Source organism: Nicrophorus vespilloides, unplaced genomic scaffold, assembly GCF_001412225.1.
Source record: "Nicrophorus vespilloides isolate i.1.1-1 unplaced genomic scaffold, Nicve_v1.0, whole genome shotgun sequence".
NCBI classification, from domain to species: domain Eukaryota; kingdom Metazoa; phylum Arthropoda; class Insecta; order Coleoptera; family Silphidae; genus Nicrophorus; species Nicrophorus vespilloides.
In genome coordinates this window covers 26,367-47,109 of record NW_017099679.1, presented here as the reverse complement: position 1 = coordinate 47,109, position 20,743 = coordinate 26,367, and the positions used below count along the sequence as shown (strand labels likewise).

General features: G+C 30.5%; 1 protein-coding gene across 1 annotated transcript; it reads left to right on the top strand.

Annotated features, from left to right (window-relative positions):
• Positions 1-403: 403 nt before the first annotated feature.
• On the top strand, positions 404-18,042 carry LOC108565136 (neural-cadherin-like). Its single transcript, XM_017924426.1, has 4 exons — positions 404-674; positions 15,112-15,315; positions 16,319-16,492; positions 16,885-18,042. Exons 1-4 carry the CDS (start codon positions 452-454, stop codon positions 16,992-16,994), a joined length of 711 nt encoding a protein of 236 aa, XP_017779915.1. The 5' UTR covers positions 404-451; the 3' UTR covers positions 16,995-18,042.
• The last annotated feature ends 2,701 nt before the right edge of the window (positions 18,043-20,743 follow it).

Here is a 20,743-nt window from a genome sequence, read left to right as displayed (position 1 = left end):
TCTCTTGATTATTGATAATAATAGTAACAATTATAATAAATTTATTGATAATTAGATGTTTTCTCCAATTCTCTAAATTATAATGAATTCATTTGCAAATTGCAAACATTGAACAAGTTGTAATTTCTAATAAATTTAAAGCAAATATTTCATTAGGTTAATGTTATCATAGACGATGGAAATGTTATGTTTAAATTATTATTTGTTGCTTAAATGATGCGAAGAATTGTTTTGGTACAGCATTTTTTTGTAGGGTGAAAATGGACATGGATGTGTAAAGGTTTTGCGTGGAATCATGAGAACCGAATTAGCTTAGATTTCATTTTCGGACTGAATCCAGTTGTTATTGTTGTTGTTACTGTTGTTGTATACGAAGAAAAGGAAATGTGTTGAAACGTTGTTGTTGTTGTTTTGTGGCGGTTTGTCGGGTAGTTGCGGCGAGGGGCGAATTATGTCGCCGGATAACAAGGACTGCATGGACAAGGACGAGTGTCTGGATCTGCCCTGCCTGAACGGTGGGACTTGCATCAACCAGGAGCCGCGGCTGCGCTACAGATGCATTTGTCCGGACGGCTTCTGGGGCGAAAACTGCGAGCTCATCCAGGAAGGACAGACGCTTAAGCTGAGCATGGGCGCACTGGCCGCCATCCTCGTCTGCTTGCTCATCATTCTCAGTGAGCTAATCAACTAATCCAAATGTCCCAATTCATACTGATTTCACTTCAGAAAAATGTGGCTTGTTTTTTGTTTTCCAAGAGTCATGCGTGTTTTGGTGTAGATCTTAGAGCTGTAGTGTTAGATTTCTAGAGGTAGTAGTAGTAGTAGATAGAGATAGATCACTTCTCCGAACGTCGGATCCCTATGTTTGTGTTTTCAAACTCGTGAATTATTGCGGAACTGGAGGGTCACGTGCATACAAGCTAATAAATCAATTAGCGCGCGCCACCCTCCCATATTTACCTGAGCCACCCACACGTCTTCAAACAAGACCTCTTCCTCCTCTCCCATGTACCCTCACACACAATTGAAGGCAATTACCAGAAATTAAATCTTCGCCCTACTCACATCATCATCATCATCATAATGATCGTGCGATTATCCTCGGTTCCACCCCATTATCACGATTACGTTGCTACAATTCCCCCGCAACGTCAATGACAAGCATATCAAATGCAGACCATCCCATTACTTGCTGCAATCCTCTACCGCACTATTGCTTTTCATGAAAAACGTATTTCTATTTATTTATGTATTCGCCTCGAGCGATATTCAAATGCGATTCAATTCGTAAATGAAACTCTCCTCGGATTTCTAAACATGCAAACAAATGAACAATATATATATATATATAGGAAAATCAAACCGGAAAACACGTGAACCGGACGAGCGAATCTGCGACGGACATCGTTCAAATAAAAAATCCGAAATTTACATTTCATCCGTTTTGCGCATCGAAGTTTCATCGCAAATATTAGTTTTGTGTGCATCCACAAACAAACAAAATGTTAGAGATGTATTTAAAAAATAATCACTTTTAAGTAATTTCTTTTTTGGAAAAAAAAATAGAATAAGGGAGGTGTTGTGTCCAGCTTAAAATTATTAATAATTTGCTTCTAAAAATATTTCTTCTGAACGCAATGAAACAAGTTGCAAAAGTTCATCTAACTAATGCTCGAAAGCAATTTTTTTTTATTCCATCTTTTACACTTTTTCCCGATAGCGAAGCGGTTGCAAATTGAAGTCATTAGAGAAGAAACGTAGAGAATATTCATTTATATATATATAAAAGTATAAAAGTAAGAAGTGAAAGACGCACACAATTTACTTCTATTTTTTTTTTTAATTTGGCGATGGAAATTCTGAGCGGAAAACTTTACGAAAGGAGCGATTTCCGCGCATTTTCCTTTCTTATTTCTCATGCATATTATTATTTCCATTCATTAAGTTCGGTAACATTTTTTTTTATTATTCAGTCGTGTTAAGTTACACCTTTTACGGCGAGCATAAAGAAAAAAAACTTAACGAGAGGCATCGATTTAGAATGTCAGATTTTACGCGCAATATATTTTACAATTTCGTGAAGAAATTGAGGTATGCAAATTTTTTATTTAAACGTTAGCAATTATATAAAAGTTGCATACACTTTAACTACATATTGTTCTCTCGTTTTTGTTTTTTTGTTTTTTTGTTTTCATTTTGGATTCATCTGATGCGGTGGTAAATCTTCTCGCGTGAATTATGAGGCGACTCACGTTCGCGCGGGGACGTGCTTAAAATAAACGTGAGACTTATGAAGTTCGGAAAGCGGGTTTTAGGGGGAAAAAAATGTACGGACGGACGTCGTTACCACATACATAGAGGCTTGAAATATTCAATAAGTAAGGGATTCCCACAAATTTGCTGCCCCTCACTCACACCACGATGGACAACCCTTCTTGCATTGATGTACGACTTTTGCGGCGGATAATATATCCGGATGCACCCGGCGCATCCACCATACGAATGATATAACGTGAACTTGATCGAAACTTTTTTTCACTTACGAAATCATTTCTTAAAGACGAAATATATTGGAAAATAATCTCAATTTAATTCAAATTTCCAATAGAATAAAAAAAAAACTATACAATTTGAATTATTTACAATTTTGACTATAAGTTTTGTTCGATTATCTAAACTAATTTTGTTATAGATTTAGTTGAACAGAAAAATTTAAATATGTTACAATTATTGATAATAATTATATAAAAAAAAAACTGTTTTTTATGAAAATTTATCGAAATTGACTCATAATATCCGGATGCACCCGGCGCATCCACCGTACAAATGATATAACATGAACTTGATCGAAACTTTTTTCACTTATGAAATCATTTCTTAAAGACGAAATATATTGGAAAATAATCTCAATTTAATTCAAATTTCCAAAAGAATAAAAAAAAAACTATAAAATTTGAATTATTTACAACTTTGACTATAAGTTTTGTTCGATTATCTAAACTAACTTTGTTATAGATTTAGTTGAATAGAAAAATTTAAATATGTTACAAATATTGATAATAATTATATAAAAAAAAAACCTGTTTTTAATGAAAATTTTACGAAATTGACTCATAATATCCGGATGCACCCGGCGCATCCACCATACAAATAATATAACATTCGAATCTTTGATCGAAACTTTTTTCACTTACGAAATCATTTCTTAAAGACGAAATATATTGGAAAATAATCTCAATTTAATTCAAATTTCCAAAAGAATCAAAAAAAAAACTATAAAATTTGAATTATTTACAATTTTCACTATAAGTTTTGTTCGATTATCTAAACTAACTTTGTTATAGATTTAGTTGAACAAAAAATTTAAATATGTTACAAATGTTGATAATAATTATATAAAAAAAAACTGTTTTTAATGAAAATTTAACGAAATTGACTCATAATATCTATATCTAAGTCAATGTAGTGTGGCAAAGATTTAGTTATTAATCTCTCAGCACTCCTCCCTACATTACAACAGACGCTTGTTGCTTTTTCATACTTCCGGTTTTCGCAGCCGCCTGTTGTAATGTAATTCATGCGATGCCCGAACAAGAAAAGAAAAGAAAAAGGAAGTAGGAAAGAATGAAAGGACGTAAAGTAACGTCGTAACGAGTCGTAGCGTAAACCGGAAGTGCAACGGCGATAGATGGGAGCGGCTCGGGATGGACCCATTAACAACCACCATCACCGCCGCCCCCGATTTTAATTCAAACCCTCTCCCTCCTCCTCGTTTCATGCGGCGACCGAAATTATTAGAGCGCGCCGCGCGAAAGAATTCGCCTTCCGGAAATTGTTTCGTCCTTTTACGTTTTTTGCTTTTGTTTTCTGCCTCGAAAAGCAAAACAAAACGAAGGGCAGAAAGCGAGGAACAAAATGAAAACGACTAATGGGAATCGATTGTTTCTGGGCCAACAACAATTGGAGCGTGATGAAATTTCTTTTGCTCAAAAATTGATAATATTTTTCGTTCGTACATTTGGTTATTTACGTCGTACCAACAAAGAGATATTGTTAATGAAACAGTACTGTTTCCTGTCGAAAAACTGAATATTTTCCAATATTACATTAAAATCTTATTCATTTGAAAGAAATAACAAAATGGAAGTTATAACAAATTAAGAAAGTAAAAAATTGGTCAAGTTTGGACAACAGATTTGATTGTTTTTTCAAAAATTCAAAGATAAATTTGTTTGGATAATAAACAACAAAAAAAGACACATTATTTCAATTGTTTCTTCGAAATTCATATATTAACAATTAATTTTTCACAGTTGTCTTTGAAAAACAATAAAAAAAAACTGAAGAAACGTCAAAACAAAAAAGTGAACCAATAAATGACATAATGAAACTCAATTGTTTTATTGGAATCAAGTGATTCGTTCAGAGGAGAGAGAGAGATCGCGAAAAAAAAAACAATTGTTCGAAAATTGATAATATTTTTCGTTCATACATTTGGTTATTTACGTCGTACCAACAAAGAGATATTGTTAATGAAACAATACTGTTTCCTGTCTAAAAACTGAATATTTTCCATATTACATTAAAATCTTATTCATTTGTTGGTGCATTTGAAAGAAATAACAAAATTGAAGTTATAACAAATTAAGAATGTAAAAAATTGGTCAAGTTTGGACAACTGATTTGATTGTTTTTCAAAAATTCAAGGACAAATTTGTTTGGATAATGAACAACAAAAAAGACACATTATTTCAATTGTTTCTTCGAAATATTAACAATTAACTTTTCACAGTTGTCTATGAAAAACAAACAAAAAAGAACTGAAGAAACGTCAAAACAAAATAGTGAACTAATAAATTAAACATAATGAAACTCAATTGTTTTGTTGGAATCAAGTGATTCGTTCAGAGGAGAGAGAGAGATCGCGAAAAAAAAAACAATTGTTCGAAAATTGATAATATTTTTCGTTCATACATTTGGTTATTTACGTCGTACCAACAAAGAGATATTGTTATGAGATAATACTGTTTCCTGTCTAAAAACTGAATATTTTCCATATTACATTAACATCCTATTCATTTCTTGATGCATTTAAAAGAAATAACAAAATTGAAGTTATAACAAATTAAGAAAGTAAAAAAAATTGTCAAGTTTGGACAACACATTTGATTGTTTTTCAAAAATTCAAGGACAAATTTGTTTGGATGATGAACAACAAAAAAAGACACATTATTTCAATTGTTTCTTCGAAATTCATATATTAACAATTAACTTTTCACAGTTGTCTATGAAAAACGAACAAAAAAGAACTGAAGAAACGTCAAAACAAATAGTGTACTAATAAATGACATAATGAAACTCAATTGTTTTGTCGGAATCAAGTGATTCGTTCAGAGGAGAGAGAGAGCGCGAAAAAAAAAACAATTGTTCGAAAATTGATAATATTTGCGTGGGTTTCCATTAATAATCGCGCGATTTATGGCGGATCGGCATCGCTGGCGTAGCGAAACAAAACAAAATCGAAACGAAAAAAAAGCATGTGCACTGAATATACAAACCGCTGAAATGGATGTGCGGCCGATAAATCGAGCGACCGGGATTCCCCCGCATATAAATTCATAATCGAGGCGCGTATCTCTTTCGACCCCTCTGGCTCACCTCCATCGCCATCCGTAAATCACCGCTCATTACGTTATATTTTTTCGTTCCAATTCCACACACATAACACACGTTTCTTTTTTTGTTCAACTTAAACCGGGACAAATCCGAAATCATCATCGCAGCAACAGCAGCAGAATCCGTTTTGTTGCCACGGTAACTGCACTAGTTTTTTTGTTGCTTTGGAAACCGCAACAACTGTCTGCTTATTTTCATTGTTGTCGAAAGTGGATTGCGTTTAATTTTCCGTACGTGCGCAATTTCATCTAATAAATGAATCTGCACAATTAACGGAGAGGAACGAACATAATAATGCATGCATTTTCGTACCACAGCGAAAATATACCAAGCGAGGGATGAAGTAGCAACAACCAAAAAAAAAAACATGTAATAAAGCCCCGTCGCATATTCACCTTTTTTATCACGCTGTTGCGCTCGGCAAAAATTCCGGTGTTCGTAATTGAATATTAAATATGTTTCGGAATGGGATTGAATTAACTGACAATATGAATAGGTAGAAAGAAATATACGTTTCTAAATTGAGTAAAAAAACTCAATCGTGTCATTGCAGTTTAATATTTTAATTAGTTTAATTAGTCTAGTTTTTTTATTTGTAAAGAAATTGATTAGTTTATTTATTATTTTTTTAACAATGACAAATTTTCAGTTTTTTTTTTCTTAATTTTAAAAATCAATTTTCTTGATTAATTCTTATAAAATCAATATTTTTATAAATTCATTAATTACTTCAATTATTCTAATTTTATAATATGTAGAGAAATTGATAGGTTTATTTGGTATTTTTTCAAGTAATTCTTCAACAAACAATGACAAATTTTCGGTATTTTTTTAGTAATTTTAAAAATTATTTTTTTCAATAAATTGATATATTATCATATCTTTTTATAAAGTAATTAATTACTTCAATAATTCTAGTTTCTTTATGTGTTGAGAAATTGATAGGTTTATTTAGTATTTTTTCGAGTAATTCTTCAATTAAAAAAATAGCACATTTTCGGTATTTTTTTAGTAATTTTAAAAATTATTTTTTTCAGTTAATTAATATAATATCATATTTTTTTACAAAATTATTAATTAATTCAATAATTCTAGTTTCATTATATGATGAGAAATTAATATATTTATTTGGTACTTTCTCGAGTAATTCTTCAACAAACATAGACAAATTTTCATTATTTAAAAAAATACTTTTCTTGATTTTTTCTTATAAAATAATCTTTTTGTTATACATTTGTTAGTTACTTCAATTATTCTACTTTCATTATATGTTGAGAAATTGATAGGTTTATTTGGTATTTTTTCGAGATAATCGTCAATGAACTAAGACATATTTTCAGTAATATTTCATAAATTTAAAAAATATTTTTCTTGATTAATTGTTACAAAAGCAATACATTTAATAAATTCATTAATTACTTCAATTATTCCAATTTTAAAATATGCAGAGAAATTAATATGTTTATTTGGTATTTTTTCGAGATAATCATCAATGAACTAAGATATATTTTCAGTAATATTTCATAAATTTAAAAAACATTTTTTTGATTATTTCTTACAAATTCAATACCTTTAATAAATTCGTTAATTACTTCAAATATTCTAATTTTATAATATATTGATAAATTGATAGGTTTATTTGGTATTTTTTCGAGTAATTCTTCAACAAACATAGACAAATTGTCAATGAGAAATTGGATATAAAACAATAAATGTTAATTATTTGAATCGCAGTTGTTTTGCAAAAAGTGTAAATTAAACTAATTGCGAAAGTCCGTTAGAAATTCACATTTAATATAGAAAACTTCCGTTTTAAGCAAACTTTCTCGGATAAAATTACAAAAGTTTGTTTTTACTATAAAAATAATGATTATTATTAATAATTCTCTGTTTCTCTAAAGCTTTTTCAGTATAATTTGTTAGAATTTGTTTTAATGCGAGCGCGCGCCCGTCCGCCAATTTTTCTCTCTCTCGCAACAATTAAAAAAGTTAGAAAACACTAATTAGCAATTAGCAATTTAACCGACGGCCAGAAATACTCTCTCTCTCTCTCTGTCTGTCTCTAATGGACTTCCATACATTTAGTTAATGCCCAGACGATCAATCCGTCTGCAGAAATAATATTTATGTCGGTCGATTTGTCTTTCCGTTCAACCCGAACGAACGAACGAACAAGACAAAAAAAAAAGAACTATATATGAACCTGAAAACATTATTTATTGCTGCGGGGTCCGTATCAAAACGCGATTAAGTTGCCCCGACTATTTAATAATATACCAGAAGCTCGTTTTTTTTACAACATCGCAAAAGAAATTTTTTTTTTGGAGAAAACTGTCGGGGAAAGAGAATGTAAGTCAAAAGAAGAAAAACGGGCCATTTATTCTGTTCTTATTTTGCAATTTGTCATTGCCTCCTGCTGCCCAGACTTTATGGTTTAATAATGATGGACCGACGAAAAGCAAACGAAATAAGATCAAAGCAGAGGGTTGAGGGATGGAAAATAAACGAGAATTCAGTTTCCACCGAAAACAATTATTTATTACACAAAATAAGTAAATGATAATAAATTGTTAGACTTGATTTGAAATTTGATGATTCAGTTTCGGCGGAGGCGCCGGGTAATTAAATATTATTTCATTGTATAAATCGAAAAATTGCTACGAATCGTTTTTAATACTTATAATTAACGATTTTATATAATATTTTGTAATCATTATTCCATTAGTTTGGATATTCAAAAAAAAAAATCGATTGAAAATTTACGTTTATTTTTTTTTGGTGGAAGCGCCGGGTAATAAAAGTGTATTTATTGAAATTATTACTTTGTTTATTTAACTTTTTGGTAATAATTTTAGTTTTTTATATAATTGTAATAACGATTACAATATTAATGTGTAAATATAATCATTTTATATTCGTTTTTGCTTCAACAACAATTGTGTTACAATCACAAATTTATCAATACATTTAACAAATTCATTAATTACTTCAATTATTCTAATTTTATAATATGTAGAGAAATTGATATGTTTATTTGGTATTTTTTCGAATTATTCTTCAATAAACAATGGCAAATTTTCAGTATTTTTTTAGCAATTAAAAAAATTTTTTTTTTCAATAAATTGTTTTAATATCATATTTTTTTATAGAGTCATTAATTACTTCAATTAGTCAATTTTATAATATGTTGAGAAATTGATAGGTTTATTTGGTATTTTTTCAAGATATTCTTCAATGAACGAAGACATATTTTCTGTAATATTTCATAAATTTAAAAAACAATTTTCTTGATTAATTGTTACAAAATCAATACATTTAATAAATTCATTAATTACTTCAAATATTCTAATTTTATAATATGTTGAGAAATAGATAGATTTATTTGGTAATTTTTCGAATTATTATAAAAAATTTGATTGAAAATTTACGTTTCATGTTTTTTTAGTGGAAGCGCCGGGTAATAAAGTGTATTTATTGAAATTATTACTTTGTTTATTTAACTTTTTGGTAATAATATTAGTTTTTTATATAATTGTAATAACGATTACAATATTAATGTGTAAATATAATCATTTTATATTCGTTTTTGCTTCAACAACAATTGTGTTACAATCACAAATTTTGCGCCGGTTTCAACCAAAATTATTCTGTGCGGCAAAGTTGGACACTCAAATTTGTCCGAAATGTGGCGTTCGCGTAACGGCGCGCGTTTATGAATTTGTTGCGTTTTCGAGCGGGATGCAATTGCGACGCATTCCGGACAGTTTCGTCATTCCGACGTCCGCAAACAGAGTTTTCATCTCGCGTGTAGTGATCATAATTTAAATGATAATTCGTAAAATCTGAATTTCTTTATCTTCGCGAAATTGGATAATGGGATTAGTTGGAAATGAATTCCGGATTTTATATTATGTTGGAGGTGGATGGAACATCGACCCTTTCCGAAAACTTAGTTAAATGGGAAAATTGGAGCGACCGGAATTAGTTTTCCTCATCGGAATCCGGACACCTTTTGCTCTCCCCCGAATTAACTTCACGGACTGTAACTTTCCGTCCAAGAATTTCCCTTTTGCAAACGTAGCTGACTCGAGCAAGCATTCAGACAACGATTAGAAGAAAGGAGAAAAAAATAAAGTAAGGAATGAATGAGAAACTCATTTCCTAGTGGACTTTTACACGAGATTCACTGTGGAAACAAGTTTAGATAAATGCATCCAGGGTGTAATTTAAAGTCCGAACTATTCATAACTACGATTCAAATATTTATATATGCAGATTGCAGATGAGTAAACTGTGTTCGTTTTTTGTACTGAATTTCATGAGTCTTTGCGAATGTTTCATAAAGAAGGTATTTGAATTACAAAATTTTCGCAATATTCTTTCAATTTATCATAATAGACTAATTCAAGAAAAGTTTGGTAGAAAATTGAAGAGAATTAGAGAATACGGAATTTCTCAAAACTTAATTTGAAAAATATTGAAATGATCCAATTTCAAGTGATTTACTACAATAACTACGCGTTTTAATTGTATACAAATTGTAATAATTATGCTTTCAGCTTTCACCAAAATGAGGATAAATCGTTTTATTCTATTAAATACTAAAATCTACGCGTGTTTCGTGAACAACACAAAACTGTATTAAATTTGCGGCTCACTTCATTTGTCAACATCATTTATGTCATCATCATCATCATCGTCATGGAGTGCTGGATTGAAAATTACGCGATTTCCAATTGAATCCCGTTGTTGTTTTTTTTTTAATTTTCACGCTTTTCATTGGACATCATTTAATTGAGTTTCGAGTCCGATTGTTTGCGATTTCCGAAATACCACCAATAATTTTGATGGAGTTGATTTACAGTTACATTTTTTTTTTTAAATTTATACTCCTGGTAATTGCCTTCAATTTCCTTTAAACATCCTTTGAAAAGTAAAAAAATAATTATAAAATTATAGGAATTTCTTTGAAGGTGCCGTTTTTTGGGGGTTGTTTTTTTGAAATTTTACCAAAGAAGAGGGTAAGTTTGTTCAATTTGTGCTTGTCGATTGTATTTAGGTGTCCGCAAGGTTACAAATTCCACGAGAACACTTGCGTCAATATGAACGAATGTTTGTGGATGCCGTGCATCAACGGCGGAATCTGCAAGGATTACGAACCTCCGCTGAGGTACGAGTGCGTGTGTCCGTTGGGATACACGGGAGGACACTGCGAACTCGAGCTGTTGTCTGCCGGTGCCATAATGCCGTCCAAAGACTTCATCATTGCCATCATCATTTGTCTGTTCACGCTGCTCGGTAAGTTTTTTTTTTTTTGTTATTCTCTTTCATTCCGGAGATGATCATCGTGAGGATGATGATGATGATCAGGATGTTTCGAGGCGGTTAAGCGTCGCTCCCACCGCAGGCGTCTCATCGCATTTGGATAATTAGAGTGCAAACCCTTTGGGGGCGACCTCTTCGTCGTCGTCGTCGACTCCAAACGCTCTCTTTCTCTATCCTCCCCAGAGCGATCTCTACCGAAGCGCGGAAATTAGAATAATTGCTTCCGCACACAGCTTACTACTACTGTATATACAATGATGATGATAGGAACAGAGAAAAACGCCGAAAGTTACATCTCTCTCCGTTTATATATTATTCACTTCCGTTGATTAAGTTTTAATACGAACCGGTGATTAATTATCGCTACTCCTAATTGCTCGATGATTCTGTTGCCTCGTTTCTTCTTTAAAGCTTCCTTCAATTTATCCTTCATTACTTAAATGACTTTAATAGGAACTTAACACAACCAGATGGCGCTAAAATCAACAATATGGAAACACAACATTACAATTTTCACTTTCAAACTAATTTTTGAGAAATTCCGCATCATCCAATTTTCTTCAACTTTCTACTAAACATTGCTTGACTTACTCCAGTATTATAAATTGAAAAGAAACTTAAAAATTTATTGAACGAAATGTCAGTAATTACATTTTTTCACATCAAAATTTTTCAGTTAAAACTAATTTTTGAGAAATTCTCTAATTTCCTTCATTTATTTACCAAAGATTTCTTCAATTACTCCATTATTATAAATTTAAAAGAAACTCAAAATTTTGCTTATTGAAAATTCAGAAATTACATTTTTTTCAAATCGATATTTTTTTTACAGATACAATCGAGAATTTCAAACAATTTTTTCAGAAATTCCATATTTTTCCAATGTTATTCAATATTCTACGTTTCTTGCATTACTCTATTATTATAAATTGAAAGGAAACTTAAAAAATTATTTGAAGGAAATGTCAGAAATTACATTTTTTCACATCAAAATTTTTCAGATAAAACTAATTTTTGAGAAATTCCGTATCTTCCGATTTTCTTCAACTTTCTACTAAATATTGCTTGACTTACTCTATTATTATAAATTGAAAAGAAACTTAAAAATTTGTTGAACGAAATGTCAGAAATTACATTTTTTCACATCAACATTTTTCAATTAAAGCTAATTTTTGAAATATTCCGTATCTTCCAATTTTCTTCAACTTTCTACTAAACATTGCTTGACTTACTCTATTATTATAAATTGAAAAGAAACTTCAAAATTTGTTGAAATAAATGTCAGAAATTACTCTATTATTATAAATTGATAAAAAAAACTTAAAAATATGTTGAAGGAAATATCAGAAATTACATTTTTCAAATCAAAATTTTTCAGTTAAAAACTAATTTTTGAAAAATTCTCTAATTTCCTTCATTTTTTTACCAAACATTTCTTCAATTACTCCATTATAATAAATTTAAAAAAAAAACTCAAATGTTTGCTTATTGAAAATTCAGAAATTACATTTTTTCAAATCGACATTTTTTTACAGATACAATCGAGAATTTCAAACATTTTTTTCTGAAATTCCATATTTTTCCAATGTTATTCAATATTCTACGTTTCTTGACTTACTCTAATATTATAAATTGAAAGGAAACTTCAAAATTCGTTGAAAGAAATGTCAGAAATTACATTTTTTCACATCAAAATTTTTCAGTTAAAACTATTTTTTAAAAAATTCTCTAATTTTCTTCATTTTTTACCAAACATTTACTCCATCATTATAAATTTAAAATTACTCCATCATTATAAATTTAAAAGAAATTCAAATTTTTGCTTATTGAAAATTCAGAAATTACATTATTTCAAATCGACATTTTTTTTACAGATACAATCGAGAATTTCAAACAATTTTTTGAGAAATTCCGTATTTTTCCAATGTTATTCAATATTCTACGTTTCTTGACTTACTCTATTATTATAAATTGAAAATTTCATAAATCTGTAAGTACACATTTTGAAATCATTTACTAATTGTTAAAACAAATATTACAAAATTACGTTACATTTCATATTTGAAAATCGATTATTTATATAAATAACGTTCAAAGTTTCGCATCGCAATTGCTAACCGCTCTCAGCGTAAATAAACAGAAACGGATTTGGAGATAGTTTTGTAATGAGTCGCCGTCGCCATCTGGCGGCATTAAAGACACACGCGCACGGATCGCATTAATTCGCGAAGAGTAAACTGCCGAAAGTTTCCCGTTATTGCAATTGGATATTTTGATGGAAGTTTCTTGTTTTCGCATTGTGTGTGCACACGCAATCAAAAATCAATCAATTATCTTATATAGTGTTGTTGTTATATACTTGGACGCATTTCTCCACTAATTCCCGCACACTTAATGAAATAAATCCCATCGATTCTAATTAATCTAATCCGAAGAGATTGCAGCCCATCGGATCAGCGCGAAGCCTGCAACGTACTGATAATGATTGCCTCTCAAACAATAGAAACAAATGAAGCAAGAAAACAAAAACCCGGTTAGTTTCCATGGCTACAGTTCAGTTTTGATGTAAATTATCGGAATAGAAACGCTGAGTTTAATCAATCGGAAGTTTTCATTTGATTGAAGATGTAAATTTTTAACAATCTGTTTCTATCAATATCTACGTCTTAATTCGCATGCATATCTTCCAATTTTATTCAACTTTCTACTAAACATTGCTTGATTTACTATAGTATTATAAATTGAAATGAAATTTAAAAATTTGTTGAAGCAAATGTCAGAAATTACATTTTTTTCACATCAAAATTTTTCAGTAAAAACTAATTTTTGAGAAATTCCGTATCTTCCAATTTTCTTCAACTTTCTACTAAACATTGCTTGACCTACTCCAGTATTATAAATTGAAAAGAAACTTAAAAATTATTTGAAGCAAATGTTAGAAATTACATTTTTTTCACAACAAAATTTTTCAGTTAAAACTAATTTTTGAGAAATTCCGTATCTTTCAATTTTCTTACTCTATTATTATAAATTGAAAAGAAACTTAAAAATTTGTTGAAGGAAATGTCAGAAATTAAATTTTTTCACATCAAAATTTTTCAATTAAAACTAATTTTTGAAAAATTCTCTAATTTCCTTCATTTTTTTACCAAACATTTCTTCAATTACTCCATTGTAATAAATTTAAAAGAAACTAAAATTTTTGCTTATTGAAAATTCAGAAATTACATTTTTTCAAGTCGACATTTTTACAGATACAATCGAGAATTTCAAACAATTATTTAAGAAATTCCATATTTTTCCAATGTTATTGAATATTCTACGTTTCTTGACTTACTCTATTATTATAAATTGAAAGAAAACTTCAAAATTCGTTGAAGGAAATGTCAGAAATTACATTTTTTCACATCAAATTTTTTTAGTTAAAACTAATTTTTAAAAAATTCTCTAATTTTCTTCATTTTTTACCAAATATTTAATCATTATAAATTTAAAAGAAATTCAAATTTTTGCTTATTGAAAATTCAGAAATTACATTATTTCAAATCGCCATTTTTTTACAGATACAATCGAGAATTTCAAACAATTTTTTGAGAAATTCCGTATTTTTCCAATGTTATTCAATATTCTACGTTTCTTGACTTACTCTATTATTATAAATTGAAAGAAAACTTCAAAATTCGTTGAAGGAAATGTCAGAAATTACATTTTTTCACATCAAAATTTTTCAGTTAAAACTATTTTTAGAGAAATTCCGCATCTTCCAATTTTTTTCAACTTTCTACTAAACATTGCTTGACTTACTCTATTATTATAAATTGAAAAGAAACTTAAAAATTTGTTGAAGGAAATGTCAGAAATTACATTTTTTCACATCAAAATTTTTCAATTAAAACTAATTTTTGAGAAATTCCGTATCTTCCAATTTTCTCTGTTTCTATCATTATCTACGTCTTAATTCGCATGCATTTTTAGCGTACAATTAGTGCTCTTTTTTACCCACACGTTAGCTCTTGGAAAATGTCTCTCCATTATTGATTATTTTGTCCTTTTAGTTATGCAAAAATAATAGGATTATTGCTAATTTTTTACTTATTTTTTTTCGTTTAGTTTTGGTGCTCGTCTTCGTGGTGTACAACAGACGTCGGGAGGCGCACATCAAGTATCCCGGACCGGACGATGACGTCCGCGAGAACATCATCAATTACGATGACGAAGGAGGCGGCGAAGATGATATGACCGCATTCGATATAACCCCGTTGCAGATCCCGATTGGCGGGCCTCTTCCAGAGCTGGCGCCACCTAAGATGTCGTGTGAGTACTAAAATTTACATATTTCCATACGCGTCTCGTTTTTCCTCTTCGAATACATCGGATTATTGACCGAGACAAAAGTATCCATAACAATGTTTGTAGCTGGTATACTTGATCTACATCTATAAACTACATCTCAGTTGGATTTATATAATCGTGGTTAAAATTAAGTAATCTTGAAGGTAAATCTTGTTATAGTAATTTAGGAGTTGCAATGAAATTGGATGTGTTTATCTTACTTAAAAATTGATGGGTTTTCCTTGTTTTCATCCCATTTTAGAAGACCGCAGAGAAAGGAAATCCTTGCCCTTTTCTTCGCTCCCCATTTTCTCCAGCATAAATATAATGTCTATATATATATATGCATATTTCCATTAGTGATGGACAATTGGAAGGAAATGGGCAAATCTTTTCGCGCGAAATTTGAAACCGTAATAAGAAGTCTTCTCCATTCGGCTCATGAATGATGATATACGATACTTTTTTCTCTTTTAAATATATATATATATGTGGATGTCGTCTTCCGCCCTTTGGGATTGGATAGGTCGCCAGGATGAAGGGAATTGATTTCGTTGCGGGATGAAAAAAAAAAAAAAAGGGGTGGCCGGATCCGTGCGTAATCTAGGTTTTAGGATCGCTGGCTTGATCTTCTTTCCACCCCCATCCCCTCTTTTTTTTTTACCGGATGGAAAATTCCCGAGCCACGAAAATTATTTATTTCCACGCTTCAAATTTCTTACGTTTCTCCACGTATAAATTCTCGCATTTCTTTTTTTTTGCAAAGCCACCTATAAATTAATATTAAACTGCGCGAAGGGTGGCAAAATAAACCGGAACAGAAGACATCATCAGCATCTTTTGCTTGCGAATCCAATAAATTACCGGAGGCTATGCGGGTGCAATTTAAAAGAAAAAAAGTCGAACAGGGAAAACCTTGCTCAGCTCTTGTCGATTCGTTAGATAGATTTCAAGTGGTTTATATTTTTGTATGATTTTCTTGCAGTTAACATAATGGCAATGGCACCTGGACAGGAGCCGAACGTGGGCATCTTCATCGATGAGCACAAGAAGCGAGCGGACAGCGATCCGAACGCTCCGCCGTTCGATGATCTCAGGAACTACGCGTACGAAGGAGGCGGCAGCACGGCTGGATCGTTGAGTTCCCTCGCGTCTGGTAGTAAGTATCTTGATAGTAAAAATCCAAGTGAAATCTATACATTTAAATCGTTCAATCCTTCGGTCGGACAAAAGGGCATAAAGTACAAATTAGACTCGTTTTCAAGATAAAATTCCGAGCTTTCCAACGTGTTCTTTTACAGCTTTCTAGTCATTCTAGTAATTCTAGTTCAAAGTATATTTTGGACTCATATAAAGATGAAAGTCTAAGCTTTCCAACGCGCCTTTTTAATGAAATTTATTGTTTAGATTTATTACGAAATTTTCACTTCTAAAATCTTCGATTTTTATATATGATTTTTGAATAGTTTTGTGGAGATGAGTTAATAATACTATGAGAGACAGTCATCAGACGGTGTATTAATTGTGATTTTCCTGCTTTTGATTTCAAAGGTTCGGATGAGGAACAGCAGGAGTACGACTACTTGGGCGCTTGGGGTCCGCGCTTCGACAAACTTGCGGATATGTACGGCCCCGGCGAAGAGACTGAGCAGGAGGAATAATAGGATTACCATAAAGAAAGAAAGAGAGAGAGAGAGAGAGAGGAAGGATCAGACTCGACCATCAACATCGAACAAACAGACAAACAAACAAACACATAGAAGATCAACAAAACAACAATAAATAAATAAACAAGCAAACAAACAGGAGAGGATGCATAATAAACTTAAATAGTCGGGTTTGATCCATTCGAAAACCAAAAATTATTATTAACTAAGTCTACATTATAAATATATAAATATTAGTTATTAAGGTTATGATGATGATGATGGAAGATGAGCGCTAGAGGATGCAAGAAGACGACGAGTGCATTGCGTAGGATTATGAAGAGGATTTGGATTTTAAGTTTGAGGAATCTTTTGCTTTTCGATTTTTTCCACGTGTCCGAAGCGCACACGTGTCCCATAAGACTGTTTTTTAAGAAGACGACGACGACGACGATGAAGAAGGAGGATCACGAGGATTGGATGCGGATATGGTTTTAAGTGAGGAATTAAACAAAATATGTATGTAGAAAATTATATTATATAAAATATATGCAGACAGCAGCGCGTCGAATCGCATCGCATCGCATCGCCGCCGGTTTCTTTCCGACTCTCTTGAACTATTGTTGTGTGTCACTCACTCTCTCTCTTTTTATAATAAGTCCACTGCCATTACTTAAATCTTTTTATACACGTGACGCTCTCTACAAGTTTCATATGGGGTTTGTTATTGTTAATTCTCATCGATCGATTTAAAAAGACGACAACAACAACAACCACCCTTCTCCATCCATCATTACCCCGTTTGTTAAGAAGGTGCGCGCGCGACTGGCGTGCTGCTGCGTGTCTGTAATGTTGCCGTATGTTAATTGGATTCAGGATCGAGAGATCTCGCGTCTCCTCCTCCGACAGGAGCAGATCTTTGGGAAACTTTTCTCTCTCTTGATTCGCAAAATGAATAATAGTAAAACAACAGGAGAGTAACATATTTTATGTATATTTTGTTAGCTCGTAGTCGAATTGCGAAGAGGACTAGCGTAGATTTAGTTCATCTTCTTCAAAAAAACATAAGGAAAATAAACACTAACTAACTTAAATTTACGTAATGAAAGCGTGTATACTCTGCATGCACGGTGGCGCGAATGTGGGAACTATATTAAAAGAAATACGTTCGAGAAGTATATATGTATATTTAAATTTAAGTAAGGAGAAAGATATAAATATATAATATATATTAATAATGTGGTAAGATTGATTAAGACGAGGAAGAAAGGAAAACTAAGTCTGTAGTGCGATGTAAGATGTGTGTGTATGACGATGTTGAAGTTGCAAGTTTATTTATTGTATATAGCCTCAAACACACACACATTATTCACGTTTTTTTGTTTTCTTTTAAATTTCGATAAAGCACAGCGCGTAATTTCTGCAAAAAGTAAAGTTGCCATAATTAATCCAATTACTTAACGATTAACGCGCGTATTAATTATACTATTATTCTTTAATCTTCGAGGATGCGAAAAACCAAAGAAAACAAAAACAACTTCGAAGAGAATATAGGCTCACTTCGATATAGGTTTTTTGTCTGATTTGTTTTGTAGTCGATTATGTAAATATAGTTTAAATGAAGCGGAGATGGGATGTGCTTCGATACGAATGAACTGAATGAGCGAAAGATGATGAAAGTGTATGAATGAAAGAGAGAAAGGAAGGAAGGGAAGAAGAGAGTTCGTGCCAATTTCTCCTAATAAACTTAAAGCGAAGGACGAAGTAAACTTAAACTTTTTGAGGAATCACTTCTGTTCGCATGTGTAAACTAATTTAACAAAAAAAAAACGTAATAAGAAGCTCACTCACTCACTCACTCACACACACACATGAAACAAAAAAAAACATACACACACACACACGTAAAAGAATATATATATATATATATAAATGATGAAGACGAAAAAAAAAACAAGAGAAATATACACACTGGTAATAAGAGTAATGAACGTATTTAATTAAAGAAAAAAAAGATAATATTGTATAATTGATAGGCGAAATAAATGAATGAATAAATAAATATATATATATAAATGTGTTTTTGCACTTCGTGTCGTTTCGTTTCTTATAATTATTGTTTGTTTTTTTTACAATTCGTCCGTGTTTTCTTTCTTACTATTTCTTTCTTTCCTCAATTCAACAAAGATTAACGATGAAATCTTTTTTACTCTCTCTTGGATGAGACGATTGCTATGAGCACTAATGAATGAATTATATCTATCGTTGTATAATCTCCTTCCTTCGGATAAGTTTTAAGCGTATTTCCAAATTCGAGTGTAATCTAGTTTTTTATTTTTCGCCGATTTATATATTTTTTCTGCGTTTAGTTGTATAAGTTTCATGTATGTTTTTTTTTCACCCCTTTTTTACCTCCCCTCCAAAAAAAAAATAAAATAAATCACGATCCTATAATATAAAATAATATATATATATATTATAAATATAATTATACAATTGTAAACGATGATGATGCGCCCCTTCTCTCAATATTTATTATAAAAATATAATATTGTTATGTATGTATCTATCTTTCTATGTTCATTAGATTCTTTCTCTCTGATTTGTTTGTCGTAATATTTTCATTTTTATTTTCAGTTTGAATTCACTCATTTGTATATGTAACGATTTGATGATATTATTATTGTATTTGCGATATTGTAGATTTTTTCCATTGTTCATTTGTAAAACCATATGTTCTTTTCGTTTTCTCATTTAAACGATATGATCTTTATTTAAATAAATAAATAAATAAATATACCAAAAAAAAAATGTGTAATTTGTGAATTTATTTGATACAACTTTCCTTATGTTAAAATTCGTAAGAATCCATCTATATTTTATAGTATTTTGTAACAAGAATTAACTAAAACTAGATATAAATTTTAGTTCAAAGTTTAAAAGCATTTTACTTAGTTACTTATTATCTGCAGATACAAGTTTAGCAAAAATCTAAGGCAAATTTCATCTACAAAATATATTTTACTAAAAGATTTTGCATATTTAATGAAAATTAACGTAATTATTATTATTAAAATACTAAGTATAGGTTTTTGTTAGAAGCTTACAAGTTAATTGTGTTGCCTATCATCCAAATTTTTTTAATTTTAATTTTCCATTGTTCATCTGTAAAACCATATGTTCTTTTCGTTTTCTCATTTAAACGATATGATCTTTATTTAAATAAATAAATAAATATACCAAAAAATATGTGTAATTTGTGAAATTATTTGATACAACTTTCCTTATGTTAAAATTCGTTAGAATCCATCTATAATTTACAGTATTTTGTAACAAGAATTAACTAAAACAATTTAAAAAATTTAAAAACTAGATATAAATTTTTAGTTCAAAGTTTAAAAGCATTTTACTTAGTTATTTATTATCTGCAGATACAAGTTTAGCAAAAATCTAAGGCAAATTTCATCTACAAAATATATTTTACTAAAAGATTAATGAAAATTAACATAATTATTATTATTAAAATACTAAGTATAGGTTTTTGTTAGAAGCTTATAAGTTAATTGTGTTGCCTATCATCCAAATTTTTTTAATTTTAAACATTTTCTAAAGTTCACTACTAAAATAAGCAATTTATGTTAGTTTCTTATTTTAAAGTTAAAGAAGTATATAAAAGTTTATTTCAAACAAAACAATTTACATGTTTAAACTTATAAACAACTAGTTGACAAACATTTTAAAAGAAATCTCATATTCTTAGCCTA